At 39.9% G+C, this 20,538-nt stretch overlaps 1 protein-coding gene across 1 annotated transcript in view; it reads right to left on the minus strand.

Annotated features, from left to right (window-relative positions):
- Positions 1 to 19,894, minus strand: part of LOC119726013 (nuclear pore membrane glycoprotein 210-like) — a 40,448-nt gene extending 20,554 nt beyond the window's left edge. Inside the window, exon 1 of the mRNA XM_038197633.1 lies at positions 19,869 to 19,894. Within this exon, the coding sequence (XP_038053561.1) occupies positions 19,869 to 19,894 (26 nt within the window). The remainder of the gene's footprint in view (positions 1 to 19,868) is intronic.
- Between the last annotated feature and the right edge of the window lie 644 nt (positions 19,895 to 20,538).

The raw sequence follows: 20,538 nt of genomic DNA on the forward strand, positions 1-20,538 counted from the left end.
CGGGGACACATTCTAGTGAGACACGCGAGATGTTCTGAATTAGACATGCTCCTGACTAATGTGATCTGAGTGGCAATCGAGTCAATCACGAGTCCATTACAAATCCATCACAAGTCCATCAAAAACCACTCAGGGATACAGGGATGCTTTGAGGGTGAAAATTCCTCTGAATGGCTCATCACTTGACCAGAGACTGGGCGATGGATGACTTGTGATGACTTGTAATGACTTGATTACTGTACAACGCTGTGATGAGCAGCCTCTGAAAAAGACAGACTGACTGACTGACTAGGAGACTGCATGTTTAAAGGGAATATACATCATTTGCTTTTGCTGTAATTTTCAGAAATGGATGGAATTGGGGGGTTGGAAATATATTATATAGCAAATTTAGTTACACCGACTTTTTTGAGGTTTTGGGTTCAAAAATGCTATAAAAACCAAGAAAAACAATCATTTTCCTGTAGTCTGGTTCCCTGACTCCATATAAGAAGAAACAGAGCAGTTTACATACATTGGGAAATTGTAAGGTCAGGTAACCAGTCTAGCTGGCTTGTACCCGTTCATACGTGTAGGTGTGTAATCGATTGCAAACAAGTGCGATGGTCAATTGGGGCCAGTATTTGAAAAAAAAGCCAGTTTTTTCCAACGCTGGTCGGCCGACCAGCGTTGGAAATTGATACAAAAATACCACTTTTCTTGAAAATGACAGTATACCAGGTGCCATGATTTTACAGGATGCTTTACACTGTCATTCACTAACAGTCCAGCAAGGTATTTCAAAATGATTTGGTAGTTTTATTTTTTGATGTTTGCAAATGTTGTATTTTCCCTTTAACCACGTTGCACTTGGCAAATGTGGTACGTTTCCAAGCAAAAATCTGCTGACAAACAGTCACAAGCAGTATTCACTTCTGGAGGCAAAACTATTTTCTGAAACTTTTATTAAGGGAATAAATGTGTGCTCGGGAGGTTTTAATCACTCTGTTTAAGACCGCTTGGAGTCTGGGTGCTGATAATTACCCAAGCCGAAGACTCCAAGCGGTCTTAAACAGAGTGATTAATACCGATCAAGCACATATTTATTCCCATTCATTAATACATTTTCGGTCAAGATAAATTAAAAACTTTTTGGTAAAAAAAACCCCCGATTTTGTTCAACAAGTTCACTTCATGTTTTTTTTAACACCCCTGTAGCTAAATAATGGAGCGTCCAGCTCGCGATAAGATGTAAACTACTCCTTTTATGGACATGATGGAGATTGGCGCGCGTGTGTACTGCGCAATGTTGCGCAGAATGCACCTGGGGCGTTGTGTTGTGAATTTAGGACTATAAAATACTGACTCACTGGTAGTATTGCGCATACCTACGTGAGGATTGTGAACGTTCAACCAATAAAACGGTAAGAGGCACTGGATTTTTAGGAGTCCACATTTCATGTGACACTGGAAAAGTGTTTAAGACCAGCTAGCCATGTCTTTATCATCCGTTTAAGACCGGCCACGTGACGGGCTCTTGACCAACAGGAATGGGTAAACTGTCTTAGGTATTTATGAATGTACATTTAAGATTAATTTTACAAATTTACAACAATAAAAATTGAAACAAATTATAAAAAAAAAAAAAAAAAAAAAACAGCCTTACAATCTTTTTGGTCACATCTCCATTCCAACCTCTGTGTTTTCCAGTTTCGTGATAGGAGGAGCTTTTCAGACATTTCATTTTTTGGGGTCGATTTTACAAAAATTTAAATTATATAGTTAAGAGTTGAGGTATTAGTATGGATAATTAAAGGGAACGTACAACATTTGCTTTTGCTGCAATTTTCAGAAATAAATGGATTTGGAGGATTAGTACCGGTATGTTATAGAAAATATTGTTAAACTGACTTGTTTCACGTTTTGGACTTGTAAATGCTGGGAAAACCAAGAAAACCATGTTCTTGTAGTCTGGTTCCCTGCCCCCACTTAAGATGAAACAGATCAATTAATACACTTGGGCAATTGTAAGGTCAGAGAATCAGTCTGGCAGGCTTGTACCCCTTCACAGGTGTGTAATCAATTGCAAAGAAAAAATCAGAATAACTAAATATGAAAAATTAGGAACAGTTTTTGAAAAAAGCCAGTTTTCTCCAACGCTGGTCGACCAGCGTTGGAAAAAACACAGTTTTTCTTGAAAATGTCAGCACACCAGAAGCCATGATTTTAAAGGATCCTTTAGACTGTCGGTCCCTAACAATTCAGTAAGGTATTTCGTGATAATTTGATCATTTGTTTTTTGATGTTTGCAAATGTTGTATCTTCCTTTTAACAATCAAAATCAGTAAAAAGTACGGACCGAATGGTTTCATTTGCGTTCTGCTTTAAGTGTCTAGTAAAAGAATGCATTGCATATCTGGGCCAGTGACAACCAGGATGTACATGTAAACACAGGTGGCAATATGCCAGACAATGAAAGAAACTATGTATTCATTGGCTTGAAGGTGTGTATAACTTTCAGCAACTCCAGACTCATGAACTATTCAGTTTCATAAAAAGGCAACTGGGGATTTCAAAAAAGGCAACCTAAGAAACTCATAGAGTTTCCTGTCTCGCTCGGTACATACAATGTATGCACCACTGGCGATCTGTCGCCTCAAATGCAGTGTTAACATTCGTTTGAAATTCCAGCTGCTTGAGATGCTAGCCAAGATCCCGCAAAAAAAATAAGAGTGAGACAGTGTGAGCGGCAAAGGCCATCATGATGTTACATTGGCTGGCCCAGGGGACGAGGGTGTCTCTTTTGGTTGATGGTGTTAGGAGTGTTTTTGCGACCACATCCAGAAACATGCTTGAACCACCACTGTCATTCACGCAGAACCATGCCGCGCGGCCGCAGTCAAGGGTGTCAATCACTTCTCAGAAGTGGGGGGGGGGGGGGGGGGGGGGGGGAGAGAGAGACATACCTTGATCAGCACCAATACGAGCGCGAAGCCCTAACAGCATGGGATCCGGGGCCCCACAATTTTTTTTTTATTCTGGACGCTCTGTGGAGCGATCTGAGGCAATTTCTGACCACTGACTTCAAACAAATTTTGTGAGAAAAAAAATCATCTTTTAAACATTATTTTCGAGTTGGAGTCATTAAATCAGCTATTCTGAGCTAAAGAATCATTATGTGAGCTACAATTTTTACTCGGGTACGAAAAAAGGGAGGAAGGCCAAATGATATGATATCCTCCCCCCCCCCCCCCCCCGCCCCCCACTTTAAGAAGTGGGGGGATTGATCTTTGCGCAAAACTGAAGCCGATAAAACTCTCAACCCAAACATGAAAACAGCCCCCAACCAAACTATATTTTAAAACAATTTGACGCGAGGCGTGTGATTATGATTGTCCGGCGTGTTAGTGTGTGGATTGACTCTGAGGCGTGAAGCACATGCCGAAGGCGGGACACTTGGTACATGTACCAGTAGGTCTGAGCTGCTCAAAGTCGGCAGGGAAAATGGCATTTGCCAGACACATTACAATAAAATTACACATTCATGTAATCCCCCGAGCATGACTTCATGATATTCATATCTCCCAGGATACCAGGGGCATATAGGGGCTTATGTACAAATAGAATTTCAAATTTTACAACCTTACGGTACTTTCTGTTTTGCCTATAAATGGGTCAATGAAATGAATTTTACTCGGAAGAATTTCGTGAAAATATATTCATTCCTCTGAAGGGTGTAGGGCTGTGTAACAAAAATGGAAAAATTTGAATATTTGATCATTGGCAGAATATCCAAAGAGCATTTTTTTTAAGTTGAAATATTCCAAAATTGTGAGAGATCTCGAGGAGACAACCCAATGAAAACCTTGGAGACATTAAAATCCTCGTGCAATGTTTTTTTAAATCATATAAGTTGCGAGGTTTCATTGTTTGTTAATTGTTGAAAGCTACTTTCGCGCATTGTTTGAGAGCTACATGTATGCAAGGAATATAAGTTCAAATTTCTTCTTTAAAAGTATAGTCCATCATTTGTAATTTGTGCGTTTTTGTTTGTTTGAAGCAACAAAAGTGCTCAAAATCTAAAGAAGGGTACTGGACAACTAATCTGATGAAGTTTCAGCTCAACTTCAGCTGTATATTCCGAGAAAAACAGCATTCTAGGATCTCGATTTCAAATCAATAGTTGCTGAATCATGTTTTGAATTGGGCCTGAATTCAGCGTCCGACACTCATTCTCACTGAGCCGATTGCAGCTACGCAATGTCGCGCACCGATCCGACGAATTATAGCAAAACCGCGCTCCGCCGAATAACAAAACGAACAACTAATTTAAATTTTGTACAGTGCGTCTTAAGAAGCACCGTTGAAAAGGCCTTCTTTCATTGATTTCTTAAAAAATGACAGCTTGCCACAAGGAATAATTTCACGGGGAGTATATAGTCCCCTTTACTATCTTTCAACCAAATATGTTTTTCAACAATAATTACGCCAGTTACTTTTCGGATAGCTGCAAATGATGGACTGTAGCTTTAAAAAAAAAACACGACTCTTTGAACATTGAAATTTGAAATAGAATACTTCGTGTAAAACAAAAAAGGCCCTGAAATATTCTATTTGATCAAACATAATGTACACGTACAAGGGTCACAAAGGTGCATTTCAAGAAGACCTTCCAAAACAAATTTATTGCATATATGTACATGTAGGACCTGAACAGACAGTTGTCATTATTAAGACACGCACGCACAGCTTTCACAGGTTCAGCACATTTCAACAGTACATGTATATTTTCCATCCTGCACACGTGTTCAGGGAAAAGTGATGCATACCAAATGCCAGAGAAATACGTAAATGTTTTCTTGGGAGCTTTGTTGGAGGCGGGCCAACTTTCACAGAGGTGACTTACATAGGAATTTTCTTACGGCAAATTTATGAGTTGGGCAGACATCAGCTCAGACAAAATAAAATTCCCAAGGGATTGAAAGATTTTCACCTCATGGCTTTGCTTATCACTAGGAGAAATGTTGCAGAGAAGTCTGTGCTTAGGCTTAGCATATTTCATGGCTTACCAAAGAATTTTGGCTTACGCATGTGCGCACATCCCGTGTCTATTAAGGATTCTGTGCTTACATGTACGTGATCGGCACATAACTTTTTTGCTAGTGCTGTTAGCACAAAATGGTGAATTAGGCACAGATGGCAACTGGTTAGGCCAAGTATTAAAAACACAGTTTCTCGTCAGGGCTTTTTGCAAAAAGGAAGGAGGGTCCTTTTTCCCCTATAGATGGGGCTTTTTCCAAGATGGCAGATGGATTCTTCCATTTTCATGACTCTCTTTTGGTGATAATTTTGTGTCCAAAGGAACCGTCACGCTTTTGACCAGATTTTAAACTTGCTTACACGTACAAAATTTTACCGGAAACAAATAAAAAAGACAAAATCTTTGCAAATCTGTGCGTCATTAAAAAGAAAAATCCAGGATCGAATCCACTTGCTGGCCATATGTTATGTCCTTGGGCAAGCCACTTCACCCCAAGTTGCCTCTCTCCACCCAGGAGAATTCATGTACTGGTAAATGGGTACTGGGCATTAGCTGGGGGGTAACCTGCGATGGACTGGCATCCCATACAGGGGGAATAGAAATATTCTCAGTCGTTTCATGCCTCTGAAACTGGAGATAAACGCCGGCATGATGGGTCATATTGGCTTGGGACAAATTTTTACTTTACTTTGTATTGTGACTCATGATCAGAGGGTCAGCTGTTTGAATCCAGCTGCTGTTCTAATGTTGTGTCCTTGGGCAAGCCACTTCACTCCAACCTACCTCTCTCCACCCAGGAGTACAAATGGGTACCGGCATTAGCTGGTGAGTAACCTGCGATGGACTGGCATCCCATACAGGGGGAATAAAAATCTTCTCAGTCGTTTCATGCCTCTGAAACTGGAGATAAACGCTGGCCTGATGGCTCATTTTGGCTCCGGACAGACTTTACTTTACTTCATATTGTGACTCCTGATCAGAGGGTCAGGGGTTCGAATCCAGCTGCTGGCCATATGTCGTGTCCTTGGGCAAGCCACCTCACCCCCACTTGCCTTTCTCCACCCAGGAGTATAAATGGGTACTGGCATTAGCTGGGAAGTAACCTGCGATGGACCAGCATCCCATCCGGGTGCATACCATCTACGGCCCGCATACCCCTCAAATATAGAACTCTCTTCCTGCCAAAATACCTACTATCAGAAAATAGGCCAGCTTCAGTAGAGAGGTGAATCGCTACATCTGAGCGCCAAGCCATCAGCAGTCTCTATTACTCAATAATGTTTCTTGCTGTTAAGGCCCAGATTCTGAGATATGCCTTGTGTAAAAAAATATATACATTTCAGTTGTTTCATGCTACTGAAACCGGAGATAAACGCCAGCCTGATGGGCCACATTGGCTTGTGACAGACTTTACTCTATATGGAAAGTGGCTGCAGCCGCTTGCATGGGCGCCAAGTGTAATTTCCAGCAGTAGACAAGTACATTGTAAATCGGACATTGGTCTAACTTTAGTTCCGTGAATTAACTGGTTTTTTTTACACTGACAGACTAGGCGTACGTGCTTGACTCCACAATGTAATACCCTATGGGCCCTACTTGACCCAGAATTTAGAGCTTACATATATTCCTTATGAATGTTAACAGGGTACAAATAGTGATGCAAGCACAGGGTGAGTAAAAAAAAAGCGGAACCCAAACCCCAAACAATAGGCCTATATTTAACATTTAAAAAAATATGTCACCAAAAAATAATAATGACTGGAAAGCCAATTTCAAAAGCTACTTTTAGATGAAAAAATTACTGAAATTGCTCAATCCGTTCAAAGAATATCACCATTTAAACGCAATGACCCTAAAACCTGTCTCGTCCAAAAAAGAAATTTATTGTGTGTTTTGACTGTTTGGAACAACAAAGAAAATGACACAGAATACTTGTTTCAACAACTGTCACCAACTGTAGTACACAATATTTGATTGACAACCCTGGTTAGGCAAACAATATGATTTATAAAATCTACTTTTTGAAAAGACGGGCCTTCAAAAGGACTTTGTTGCACATTGTTAACGTTCAAACTAAGATTTCATCGCTGGTGATGTTTGAAGACAATTGTGACGACGATTGTTAAAATCACATTTTTTGGACGAGACAGGTTTTAGGGTCATTGCGTTTAAATGTTGATATTCTTTGAACGGATTGACCAATTTCAGTAATTTTTTCATCTAAAAGTAGCTTATGAAATTGGCTTTCCAGTTATTATTATTTTTGGTGCTACATATTTTTTTAAATGTGAAATATACTATATGGGGTTTGGGTTCCGCTTTTTTTTACTCAACCTGTAGATAACAATAGCTTTATAACAAAAGCCAATGTTGGTCAATGTGACAATTTTTTTTCCTCGAAATTTTCAGACAGGTGGCTGTTTGAAATACAGAAATACAGCAATGTTTTCATTTTAATATTTCTCTCCCAAAATAATTTTTTCTTCCTTATATGATGCATCACGGTAGAGTCGCATTAGAAACGCGTCAACGCAGCTTGTGAAATATTGTCCAATTACTTGATGTACAAATGGACGCGAAACGCGCAAAATCTGAGACAAACAAAACTTAGTGTACACAAATTCCATAGGGTTGTCTAAGGGGCTGGCTAACTCACAAATGGCGATAGTCGATTATTAGGTTGGAAATGTGATGCAAGATCTGAAAGTTCATTTCTTTCTTATCAATGTTTCCATCAGATTTAAACGGTCTGATTTCAGACATGCATGTAAACAATTTCAGACAAAAATTTCATGCCTGCTTAGGAGACTTCAGCCAGTCTCCTACTGGAAAATCAGTAGTCAGTGCAATAGACCTTAATGTACATGTATGGGTGCTTACTCTATGGGCAAAAGAGTGGAGGCAAAACTTGAAGGCTTTTGAAGTAAAAAAACATTTGTAGTGTAATTTACGAATGAAAAGTTACGTATCCACACCAACCGAAGTACGACAAGCAGTAACTGTAGCAACCGCTGACGTACATCTACATGTACATGTTGTAAAGGTTGTGCGCTTATTTCGAAATGTAGAACGATGCGATAGGCAGCTTGATGCAAACATTTGATCAGGTGGTATTTCTTAATTGGGGGGGGGGGGGGGGTGTGTACATGTACATGTACATGTAGGCAAGGTATTGACGTTGCCTTCTTTAACTACCACAGTGGCATAGTAAAACTAGCTTCCTTCTGTGATGTCTATGGAGCCCTAAATAGAACGACACAGATCAAGTTAAACGGCTACTTTTACATGGCCACTCCGAAAAAGTCAATATGTGTATTTGTATTACACAACCTGTGCATACTACATGTGCAACTTCGGTCAGACGGTATGGTATCTCTTTCAGTCATGTCACACATGTACATGCACAAACTTTCTGGGGAAGAAGTCTGGCCTACATCCACATGTATAGGGTAGTTTTACTGTAAAACTCGAAGCAGTAAATATTTGTAAATACCTGCGCCCATGTAGGCCTACATGTATCTCCTAGAGTTTGTAAGGTTTTTTTCCGACATACATTACACATAAACATGTGTTCACTATCTTTTCTGCAATATAGCTCGGACCTAAATGCAATTGGGTTTTAAAAACGAAAATGCAATGTGAGGAACTTGTACCTGATTTTTTTCCAGACGGTAGAGGCTAGTTTTACTGTAACACTTCAAAGCAGTCAATATTTGTAAAATACAGCCTTTCTTGTACATGCACTGTATAGGCCTACATTATGGTACTGCCCCACTTTTCCAAAAACTTGCCTAAATTTAATTTGAGGCACAAAAATTCACACTTCTTACCCAAGCTTAAAACCGAAAGCCAGTTTTAAAATATTTCATAGTGGCCAGTGTTTCCCCTGCCCATTCAAACGTGAGGCGGCCCACCTCGCTACTTTCAGTGACCACCTCGCTCAATTTTTGCCAATATCACCACCTCGCTGTGAAGATTGGCAATAAAGGAATTACGAATTGAAAAATGTTCATTTTGTGTGATTTATGAGCGTTTTCCTTGACCTCTATGTATCAAGAACTCACAATTTGGATTGTGTAAATGGAATCATCTCGCATTTTTGTAAGGGCAGCATCCTTCTGAGTTTGCAAACTGCATCAGTTTTGTTTCAATCATCAATTTGAATTTTTACCACCTCGCTCATTTCATTAGCCATGGGAAACACTGATAGTGGCACCCATTTTACAGTCGCTCACAGCCCACGACACGTAGCGTTTTATTCAGCTGGCCGTGACGCCAAACACAATCAACTGTTACGATCTTTTTTCATTGATCCGAGTGATGAGGCGGCAGGATCGCGGTGCCACTCGCTGAGTGTGTTTGGCAGAATCCTCGAGTCCCACGGGGGAGGAAACGGGAAGACAACTTGCGTTATCTTTTTCGCGGGCTCGTTTCCGTCAGAATTAAAACGTGTCGCGGTACACGAAGAAAGCCTCTGATGCATATTGGCTTTTGGCCAATGGGGGTGTTTGCGAAAACACACGGTATCTGGGGAGAAATAAAAGTGAGGGGGGGGGTGTTGACGGATCACTGAATCGAATCTTTACGGGGAAAGCAAACGCTTCATGTGTGTCACATTTTCGTCATGCAGGGCAGACTAGACAAGAGGATTCACACTTTGTTGATTACAATGCAGGACCCTGTCAACACTTTCTTGTAAAGAAACAAAGCAGCTGCTGTCCCCACAAGCATTTGCTTCCAAGAACGCTTGGCGGAAACAAAAAACACAAGTTACTCCAACCGGAAAAGCCGACAAGTTTCTGAAGAATACAGTATTTTTTCACTGGAAAACTAACAAGTCAGTCCCATGCTCTTCTTAAAATTGGCACAGCACCGGCTAATTAAGGAGGGTGCTTGGAGTGGCTGACCCCACAACTGACCGGTAAAAATTAGTTTGATACAAGTATTACAGGTTGGGTTTTGAACAAACATTCTTCTTTGGATTTTGAGGGGTGTTTCTATTGGAAACGAACAATATACATACATGTCAAATGCAGAGCAGAATATTCTGCTGGGGTTTTCCTCCCACATCTAAAACTGTCATTTCTTCTCATTGCCTCCTCTCTACAGGTTTCTTCAGGCATTTGAGCTACAGTGCCTAGGGCGCTTTTGAGGAATCCTTGCTTTCATTACCATAAAGAAAGAAATAATATTAAAGTAGCGTAATGGGAGGCAGAGGGTTTCCAGGATTACGTACTACATGTACAGCTATCAATCTGTTTCGTGAATTCACAAAGACTCTGTCGACTCTCAAGTGCGTTTATTTCCAAAATAGAAAGCTGCAGGATTCAATTTTCATTCACAGGATTTCAAAACTTCATCCACTCTCCAAAATACATCTTACATGCAAGTATTCAATCAACAATGTGTTGGCAAACGATACAAAGAAAAATTGGAATTGAAAGTTTAAAAGCAAGATAAAAATTTTCAAGAAAAACATTAAGCGTGTTTATCCTGGTTGTGGAATGGGGATTCGGAAGTGATTTGGAGGGACGGATTTCATCAAAAATTGCCTATTTTTTCCCCAATTTCCATTTTAATTGAGTTTTGCAGAGTTATGTAGGAATTCATATTAGTCAAGGAAGGCCATTTAAATTCACATTCTGAATAGAGTTTAGTAACTTATGCCCTTCAGTGTTCAAAGGGCATTTATTACAAGACATGACGGGAAAACGTTACAATGGTTAGGATTTTAGAATCGTACATGCAACTTGTGATTTACAATGTTTTCAATGCATGGAGTTATAACCTGTTCCCTTGATGTTTGATTTAATATCAAGATTTCACTGTATTTTATAAATGACCAACAGACAAACAAAGTTACAAAATAATATTCTTGTCCAACCTACAGGTACCTAACAAGTTGTTCAGCACCCTTCTTTAGATTTTGAGCACTTTTGTTTCTTCAAACGAACATAATGCACAAATGACAAACGATGGACTCCACCTTTAACGCAGAATTTTTCTGCTAACACCGTTAGCAAAGAACGGTGATCGTAAGCGCGGAATTCCGTGGTTAGCAGCGCCATGAAATTGGGCCCAGCTCTTTGAAATTGGGCCTGGATCACTGGACAAATGTAAATATGCCTTTTTCATACTACATGTAAGTTGGATTATAAAGACTGTCAAAGTTGGTGCCAAGCAGTGTCGTAGTACTCGTACTCGGTACTCGTACTCGAGTACTACTCAAGTACTTTTGTTGGAGTACTCGTATGTCAAAGTACTCGTACTCGAAATGACGGTACTCGTACTCGATCATCAAAGTACTTGTACTCGAATAGCAGTACTCGGGAAAAAAAATGGTATAGCTTGACTTACCACAGCCTTATTCTATTATCGATATTTTCAGTTGGAAATGGTTGATTGGCCTGCAGAGAAATCAGAGATTCCTGATTTTTCTCTGTGCACGTCCGGACAAACACATTAACAGCTAGCCATGAGTGGGTCTGTATATCGGTCTGAGTGGGACTGGGCCAATTACGCACAATGAACCATTTGCAGTATGGCCGTATTCGGAAATAGAAGTACTCGTACTCGTTTCGGAAGTACAAGTACTCGTACTCGGAGACCTGAACTTGTACTCAGAAGTACAAGTACTCGTACTCATACTCATACTTGCTAACCTAAGTACTCGGCAGTACTCGGTACTCGGAAAAAAGTACTCGACTACAACACTGGTGCCAAGTTTCACTTCAGGATCATAAATTGTGCTGCCAAAAATATACAAAAGAAAGTCATACATACATGTACATCATTTTCTTTTCATTTGTTTGTTCTGCATGCTTCCTTGATTAAAAAACATCCATGTTTATAATCTCTCAAAGCGCGGCACGTGCCGCACGGCAAGATTTCTCAAGACAAACCACTATAAGTGGCGTCAAACGTACGTCAAGGAAGCACTGTCGTGCAACGCTGCTTACATCGTTCAGCCGAGCGTTTATGTTTGACGGGTAGGCGTTACTGCCGCACACCATATGCCACAACGCCCGAGCTAATGAGTCTTTCATCAGGATAAACAATTCAAAAAAATGATTTGTGTGTGGTGCATTTGATATAAACAAGGACTTGCTCTGGGGAACGGACATTTATCAAGAACGTGTAACATCCATGAAGGACGAATTGCTTGCTGATGAATTTTTTCATCCTCGACGCAATTTCCAACCATCTGTTGTTAATTACAATACATGTACTTGCTTCTAAATTACTTCCAAGACAAGTTTTTTTCCCCTTCCTACAGGCTCCCATTAAAGGGAATGTACATGTACAACATTTGCTTTTGCTGCAATTTTCAGAAATAAATGGATTTGGAGGATTAGTATGTTATATGAAATATTGTTAAACTGACTTGTTTTATGTTTTGGGCTTGTAGATGCTGGAAAAACCAAGAAAACCTATCATATTCTTGTAGTCTGGTTCCCCGACCCCACTTAAGATGAAACGAAGCAATTAATACACTTTGGGGAATTGTAAGGTCAGAGAATAAGTCTAGCAGGCTTGTACCCCTTCACAGGTGTGTAATCAATTGTAAAGAAAAGTCAGGATAGCTAACTATGAAAAAGTAGGAACAGTTTTTGAAAACAGCCAGTTTTCTCCAACGCTGGTCGGCCGACCAGCGTTGGAAAAATACAGTTTTTCTTGAAAATGTCAGCACACCAAGAGCCACGATTTTAAAGGTTGTGTAACCAGGTCGGGTTTCAGTACTTACTTTTACCCGACAGGTTCCTTACTCCATGTACACCAGCATTCATTTCAATAACTTTTGTAACTTCGTGTTTGTGTCGATTCACATGTGAGCAGCCATTGCGATCATGCTTTTTGCCTAGCGCCCTCTCGCAGCCAACTAAACTTTTTTTTACAGCGCGCGCCGCCTAGAATTTTGCTCAACTATGCGATGGGCGTAGCGAGCATGCGAGTTTTACATTCCAACGCGCTTTGTTTAAGAGGAATAGCTGACATTCCGGGCGTTTCGGTATATTTTTCTTGTAGGGCTAGGTCCAAAATAACTTTGATTCCGATCCAACACCTCGTTGCGTTCAGACCATCATCTTGCACACTCCACTTTTTCTGCAAGTTTTGGGTGCGGCTCCCCGATAGCAGCAATATAATTTTATATCCGGCGTTGCCGGCATTGCAGTTTGCAATATGTTTGCTGCTTCTACATCAATTTTAACACCGAGCACGGAGAAGACATGAACGTAGATCATCCCAAGTGGTGAGTAAATCCCATGTGTGTTATTTAACTCTTTTATGCCTGAAGCTGTTTATGCCTGAATCTTTTTATGCAACAGTCACTTTTTATGCAACATTCTGTTCACTGACTGATGTATTTATAAAAAAAGTTTTCTTTGATTTACAAATAAGGAAACCAGTTATTCCCATAATTCATTAGTCATTTATCGTTTTTATACGTTTCCATCCTTGGAGTGACAGTTCACCACACTATTTTCCCTATTTGACTGTCGTTTTTATACACCCAACAAAGTTTCGTTTTTATATACTCACAAAAGTTCCTATAAATATATTTCTTTTTGAAAATACTGTACCTGATCATTTGTATATAAAATTATTGTCTCAAATTTGTACTATAAATAAAACATTTCATATTATTTAGACTACAGAAACATTCGCTCTACCCAAATCATTTTTTTTAGTGGAACCCCTCGGTTGAAAGGAGAGTGCCACATTTTTAACTAACTAATTCCACTCTCCCCGGTTACACTTGCTTAAGACTGTCATTCCCTAACAATTCAGTAAGGTATTTCGTGATAATTTGATCATTTCGTTTTTTGATGTTTGCAAATGTTGTATTTTCCCTTTAAGCATGAAGACTCCCCCCCCCTCAAAAAAAATTTCCCAATTTTTTTTAAAAAGCAATTCCACTTGTATGCACATCCACATCCTTTGAATTCATACTTAGTTTGTTTTACATACTCCTTCAGTTGTTTACTTTAATTTAAGGTGAATTTTATTACAGTCACTCATCAGACATTTTCCAGACGTTTAAGCTGACACAAGCAGCTGCACAGTCCATTCTAAGTTAAAGGGAATATACAACATCTGCAAACATCGAAAAATAAAATGACCAAGATTTTATGAAATACCTTACTAGGATGTTGGTAAATGACAGTCTAAAGCATCCTGTAAAATTATGGCACCTGGTGTGAAGTCATTTTCAAGAAAATTGTATTTTTGTATAAATTTCCAACAGTGGTTGGCCGACCACCGTTGGAAAAACTTAACTATTTTTCAAATACTGCTCTAATTTCACCATTTTTTTTTCAGTCCAAATTTTGTTTGCTATTTGTTACATGTTCATGAATGGTTGCAGGCCAGCTAAACTGGTTCCCATACCTTACAAATTTCCGGCATCTATGAATTGATCCATTTTATCTTTAGTGGAGTCAGGGAACCAGACTACTCCACCATTTGTGTTTTTCTTGGTTTTTCCAGCATTTTCGAACACAAAACTTCAAACATATCAGTGGAACAATATTTGATCTATCATAGTAACCCCTCAAATAGTTCATTTCTGAGAATTACAGCAAAAACCAATGATGTACATGTACATTCCCTTTAAAGGGAATATACATCATTTGCTTTTGCTGTAATTTCCAGAAATGGATGGAATTGGGGGGTTGGAAATATAAAGCAAATATATTTACACTGACTTTTTGGAGGTTTTGGGTTCGAAAATGCTATAAAAACCAAGAAAAACGATCATTTTCCTGTAGTCTGGTTCCCTGACTCCATATAAGAAGAAACAGAGCAGTCTGCATACATTGGGGAATTGTAAGGTCAGGGAACCAGTCTAGCTGGCTCGTACCCGTTCATAGGTTTGTAATCGATTGCAAACAAGTGCAATGGTCAATTGGGGCCAGTGTTTGAAAAAAAAGCCAGTTGTTTCCAACGCTGATCGGCCGATCAGCGTTGGAAATTGATACAAAAATACCACTTTTCTTGAAAATGACAGTATACCAGGTGCCATAATTTTACAGGATGCTTTAGACTGTCATTTACCAACATCCTATTAAGGTATTTCGCAAAAACTTGGTAGTTTTATTTTTCGATGTTTGCAAATGTTGTATATTCCCTTTAATAAAAAGAATATGACAACCTACAGGTGACAGCACGAAATCGACTGTGTTACTCGTAATTCATTTATAAGCTCTTTCAAATCTTAGAATTTTTTCTTCTCATTTCTGCCTTAAAGGCATATTGCTTTGCATGCATTTTGTTCAGAACACCATTCAAATCTCAAACGAAGAATGTTCAAAACCTAAATTGAAGTTTCGGCTCAGTGGGTGTATGCTTTTAAAGGGAATATACAACATCTGCAAACATCAAAAAACAAAACTACCAAATTATTATGAAATACCTTACTGGACTGCTAGTTAATGATATTCTAAAGCCTCCTGTAAAATCATGGCACCTGGTGTGCTGACATTGTCACGAAAAGTGGTATTTTAGTATCAATTTCCAACGCTGGTCGGCCGACCAGCGTTGGAAAAAAAATGGCTTTTTTTTTCAAATACTGCTCCCAATTTATCATATTTACACAATGTAGTTAGTCCGCATTTTTCTTTGCAATCTATTATACACCTACCATATGAACGGTTACAAGCCAGCTAGACTGATTCCCTGACCTTACAATTCCCTTACGTCTATAAATTGCTCTGTTTTATCTTAAATGGGGTCAGGGAACCAGACTACAAGAACATGATTGTTTTTCTTGGTTTTTCTAGCATCTACAAACCCAAAACGTCAAACAAGTCAGTGTAACAATATCTACTATAAAAAACTAACCCGCAAATCAATCCATTTCTGAAAATTACAGCAAAAGGAGATGTTGTATATATTCCCTTTAAAACCATGTTCAGAGTATTAATTCTCTGGGGTTTTTTTTTTTTCACTTTCTATTTTTTTTACATTCTGTTTTCTGAAGGGGCTGCAGCGATTCCATTTAATACAGTGTTCTCCAACCTGTAAAAATAACCTGGTGCCCCCCCAAGCTTTCTGAGGCACCCGCCAAGCTTCAAAAGCTGCCACCAAGCTTAAAAAGTTGCCCGCCGTGCTTAAAAAAAAGGACAAAATAGTAAAAAAAGACAAACAAGTGGGACTACCCTTACCCTCCAGGGTATATTTTGGCCAGAAACTCTGCCAAAAGCAGTAACATGCAACACTTGTCAAACTGACAAGCCTGCCCATTGTAACAATCAATCAGATCAAAAGTCTAAAGGCCAAACTGCCTCAGAGTCCCTGGTCACTGATGTGTTAAAAAGATGATGCTGAGCCAGAAATGGCCTAATCCGTACATAAATTACACGTTCATCTGCAACTAGCGCCCCCTAGCATAAGGAAATGTACGACTGCAAATAGCGCCCCTAACATAATTATAGCGCACCCCTCCCCCTCCGCTTTTTGACGGCACACCGACCTTTTATTTTCAAAGTTGGAGAACACTGCATATAGGATTTGAAGGTTTGCAGGAAGATGTGAGCAATATGTACAACTCTGCAGTTGCATCGTGTGACCAATCCATTTCTTTTGGTGAGTTAGCGAGTCTCTGATAGACAGAGTTGTAATGACTCGAGTCAATGACTCAACTCGAGTCCGACTCCAGTCACAATTTTTGGTGACTCGACTTGACTCGAGTCCCTAAGGGCAAATGACTCGACTCGACTCGACTCGACTCGAGCCACTGCGAGCAAATGACTCGACTCGATTCGAGTCCCTCATCAGAATGACTCGACTCGACTCCAGGAAGGCTAATGAGACTCGAGTCCCAAAAATAAAAGCAAAACTTTGCGAAAAAGTATTTGCAATGACTTACGCCGGTGCCGGTTTTTGTTCACGTCACGTTAGAATGTTCGCGAATAATGTATACACATACGTGGTTTGATCAGTGTCCCCATTAGTTGAATGACGATCAGCTGGCACCCCCTTTTTATTTTCATTAAGAGGCAAATGTGGTGTCGCCACATGTAGTAGCCCGAATGTAAAATTTAAAAGCCAAAAAATGACTTTCTCTCTTGTGTTTATTTATTGTATAGTGCTCAAATATTTGTGACTCGAATTGACTCGAGCTAAATATTTGACTCGACTCGACTTGACTCGACTACACACTGTGACTCGACTCGACTCGACTCGACTCGACTGTCTTGACCTAATAACTCGACTCGACTTGAGTCACTTCTTTAAAATGACTCGACTTGACTCAAGTCACAAAAATCAGTGACTCGTTACAACTCTGCTGATAGAACTGCCCAGGGGAAATCCAACGTTTCGGACAAGACTCCGCCAGGATTCCTGGCGACAGGCGGAGTATACTGTCCAAACCTTGAGTTTCCGCCGGTCCTTTTCACAAACTCCCAACAGAGATGCGTCACGCACTGCAACCGCAAACTTAATCGAGATTATTAACGTTTCCATTTACTTATCAAGCAAGTCTTGTTTCATTCGGGAGATAAATGGTCGGACAAAGGCCACAAATGAGAAAGGATGGAGAAGGAACAAAGCAGCCATATGTCACAGGCATTCGGTGGATAAATTAATTTGGTCGTATCAACCGACAAATCAGTGATTTAAGCTGTACGTACATTGTAGCCCAGCAAGTGCATGTAGTAATGAAAATGAGAAGGGACAAGATCGCGGATGCGTAAGGATAACAACATGGCAAACGCAACTGGAGGAGATCTGGGGTCAGATCCAAGGAGTTGATAAAACACATTACAAGTTGGAAATACGCAAGTTGGACTTTTTAAGATATTGGAACATTTCTATTTCAGAAATTTAGACCACCAAACAAAATTGAAGTTGTAACTTTAAGTTTACTTTAAGAAAATGGCATTTAAATCCTGCAGTTGTACATGTATAAGTTAAGTTCAAAGATGTGGACAATTTCTTAAGCACTTCATGTACTTAAAGCTTTGTAAATTAAGTAGCTTAATATATATTTCTTTAAGTTGTTTTAAAGTTTGGGTAAATTTGCAAACTCATTTTTATTTCACTTCATACATGTACGTTTTGTATATTTTATTTTACATAAATATTTTCTATACTTTTAATTATCTTCAAGCAAATTTGAATCCTCGATCCTGATTGGTCGATCCATGGCAACAAGCCGTGCTACATACATGTATAACCATGAAGCACGGCCATGGTCCATACCACACTCCGCGTTATTCAAACATGCGAGTGCCATTCCGTACAACTCACATGTGGAATATGATAACCACTGAAAAATTTGATAACAGGGCTAGCACTAGCGTTCCATCTTTAATACTGTACATCAAGTTTGCCTTATGGCCTTTAATACTGACGTCACCTCAAGCTCCACTCTGAAAGATATATTTGAAAGTTTTAAGGGGATCAGATTGTCATCTGCAACATTAGCTGACACTGGGGGGAAAAAAGTAGGGGAAAAAATAATGCACGTTGCTGCACCACTTTTGGGGCAAGCTCCATACCAGAAACCGGAGACCTTTTTTGGCCTAAAGGAGGAAAGAATTCACTGCCTACACGCGAGTGCCAGTAGGCACTGAGGTGATTTTAAAGGATGCCGTACATCACATCACATTTCAATCAAAAATCCAGTTTGAGATCACCGCCAACAAATTGCCGCAGACGTCTGCAGCGCTAAATGTCAACAAAAGGGCAGATCGTGATTAGCCGCATTAAATTTACATCATCACACAGGTATATCTGACTGATGATTGCAGGAGCAGATGCTATATATCCTCTGATGCCTGTGCATGTATGTGTGTGTGTGAATGTGGTAACATTTAAGCCCTCTGGCCTTCTCAACCGATCCAAGGAAAGATGGATCACATCAGCAAGGGCACGCTTGTCAGCGCCCGGTCACGCGCACTCAAGGGAAACGAACCTGGAGTTAGATGCATGAGAGCATGATGGCATGGCATGGTGCTCTCAAGCATCATTTAAACCCTTAAGTGATCAATTGCCTTAAATTATGTCATTGAAAGACAATTTGTATCCATAAGTGAGTAACAACGATGTCACCCGAGGTAATTTTTCACGGGCGACTCGGAGGCAACCAAGTTATAAATGTACTGCAAAAGCTAACTGAACCCGAAGGAGGAACAACACATTATTTGCAAACAGTTTATAGGGAGAGGGGGGGGGGGGGATTTACCCCCCAAGTGCTTTCTTTGCCCCCTTTTTTTCCTTTACTTGGCTGAAATTCGGACTTAAAATCCCTTTTCTAAAACTCTTCCATTTGCGACTGACCAACATACCTTGGAAATTCCTAGTTTTTTAGTAAAATTCATACATTTCCTGAAAACCTTGTGGAGACATTTTCATCTTTAGAAATTGCCCTGTGGAGACGTATACATACAATCTTTTGTTTCCTATTGTGTGCATGTCTCCAGAGGGCACAGTGTACAGGTGTATCAGATCAATGAGAGCTTAAACATTGGAAATTTGGTAGACAAAACACACCACACATGCATTTATGCAGCCAACATCTTTGTACATTTGTTAATACCGTACATTTGTTATTCACCATCCTGCAGTTTGATACATTTCTCATTCAAAATAGTGAGTCTTTTAAGTGCTCTATTTCCGGATCATTGACAATAGGCACGCACGCACGTACGTTGTCTTTTAAAGATTTTATTTTGACTGCCCCCAAAAATACTTCCTTGCCCCCAATGTTTAGAGTCTGGCGCCGCCACTGGTTAAAGGTTAACCAATTTTGATATACAAAACACAAATGATGTAGTAAAATAATTTTGAGCACTTTTCATCAATCCCTTAATTAATAGGTCTCCACTTGCAGGATGCGTACTATTGGTCGGATGTCATCAACGCCATATTGACTAAGGGAAATATTCTGTTTCGCCTACTGACGAATTTAAGGTTTCTGTTTGTGGTGATTCCGAGTGCGTGCCATGCACACGCCGATGAACATCCACTTGTCCAATCTGGCTGTGGCCGACGTGCTGTTCCTGCTAATAATGCACAAATGATGTAGTAAAATACACACCATCGGTGAAAAAAAATTCCCGGCTGACTTTTCTTGAGCTTTTGGACGTGAGAAACATGGCCACGGATTGGACTGGCCTGTCAGCCACTGGGCACACGCCCATTTGAGCACTTTTCATCAATGCCTTAATAGGTCTCTACTTAGCACAATATTGCAGCTGTCCGACCCTCTATTCGCAGGAACCTGTTGACGAGGACAAAGACAAAACTTCATCCCCGACACGAACTGCATGATATCAATGACTGCAGGATGTAATTTAGCACTTACAGTTGGTGCTTGAGTATGTGGGTATATAAATGCATGCAGCTCGCCAGGGAAATGAAGATCTCAAGGTAGATTTATCAGTGACATGTGGACGGTTTGACACAGAAGCAGCAGACAGACGAACCATTCACAATTTACTGGATCACTCTTGATGATATCAACCAGTGGGAACGAGACTTTAAAATGAGAAAATAAATTACAGAAATGA

The sequence above is a fragment of the Patiria miniata genome, unplaced genomic scaffold, assembly GCF_015706575.1.
Source record: "Patiria miniata isolate m_02_andy unplaced genomic scaffold, ASM1570657v1 HiC_scaffold_19, whole genome shotgun sequence".
In the NCBI taxonomy this organism is placed as follows: domain Eukaryota; kingdom Metazoa; phylum Echinodermata; class Asteroidea; order Valvatida; family Asterinidae; genus Patiria; species Patiria miniata.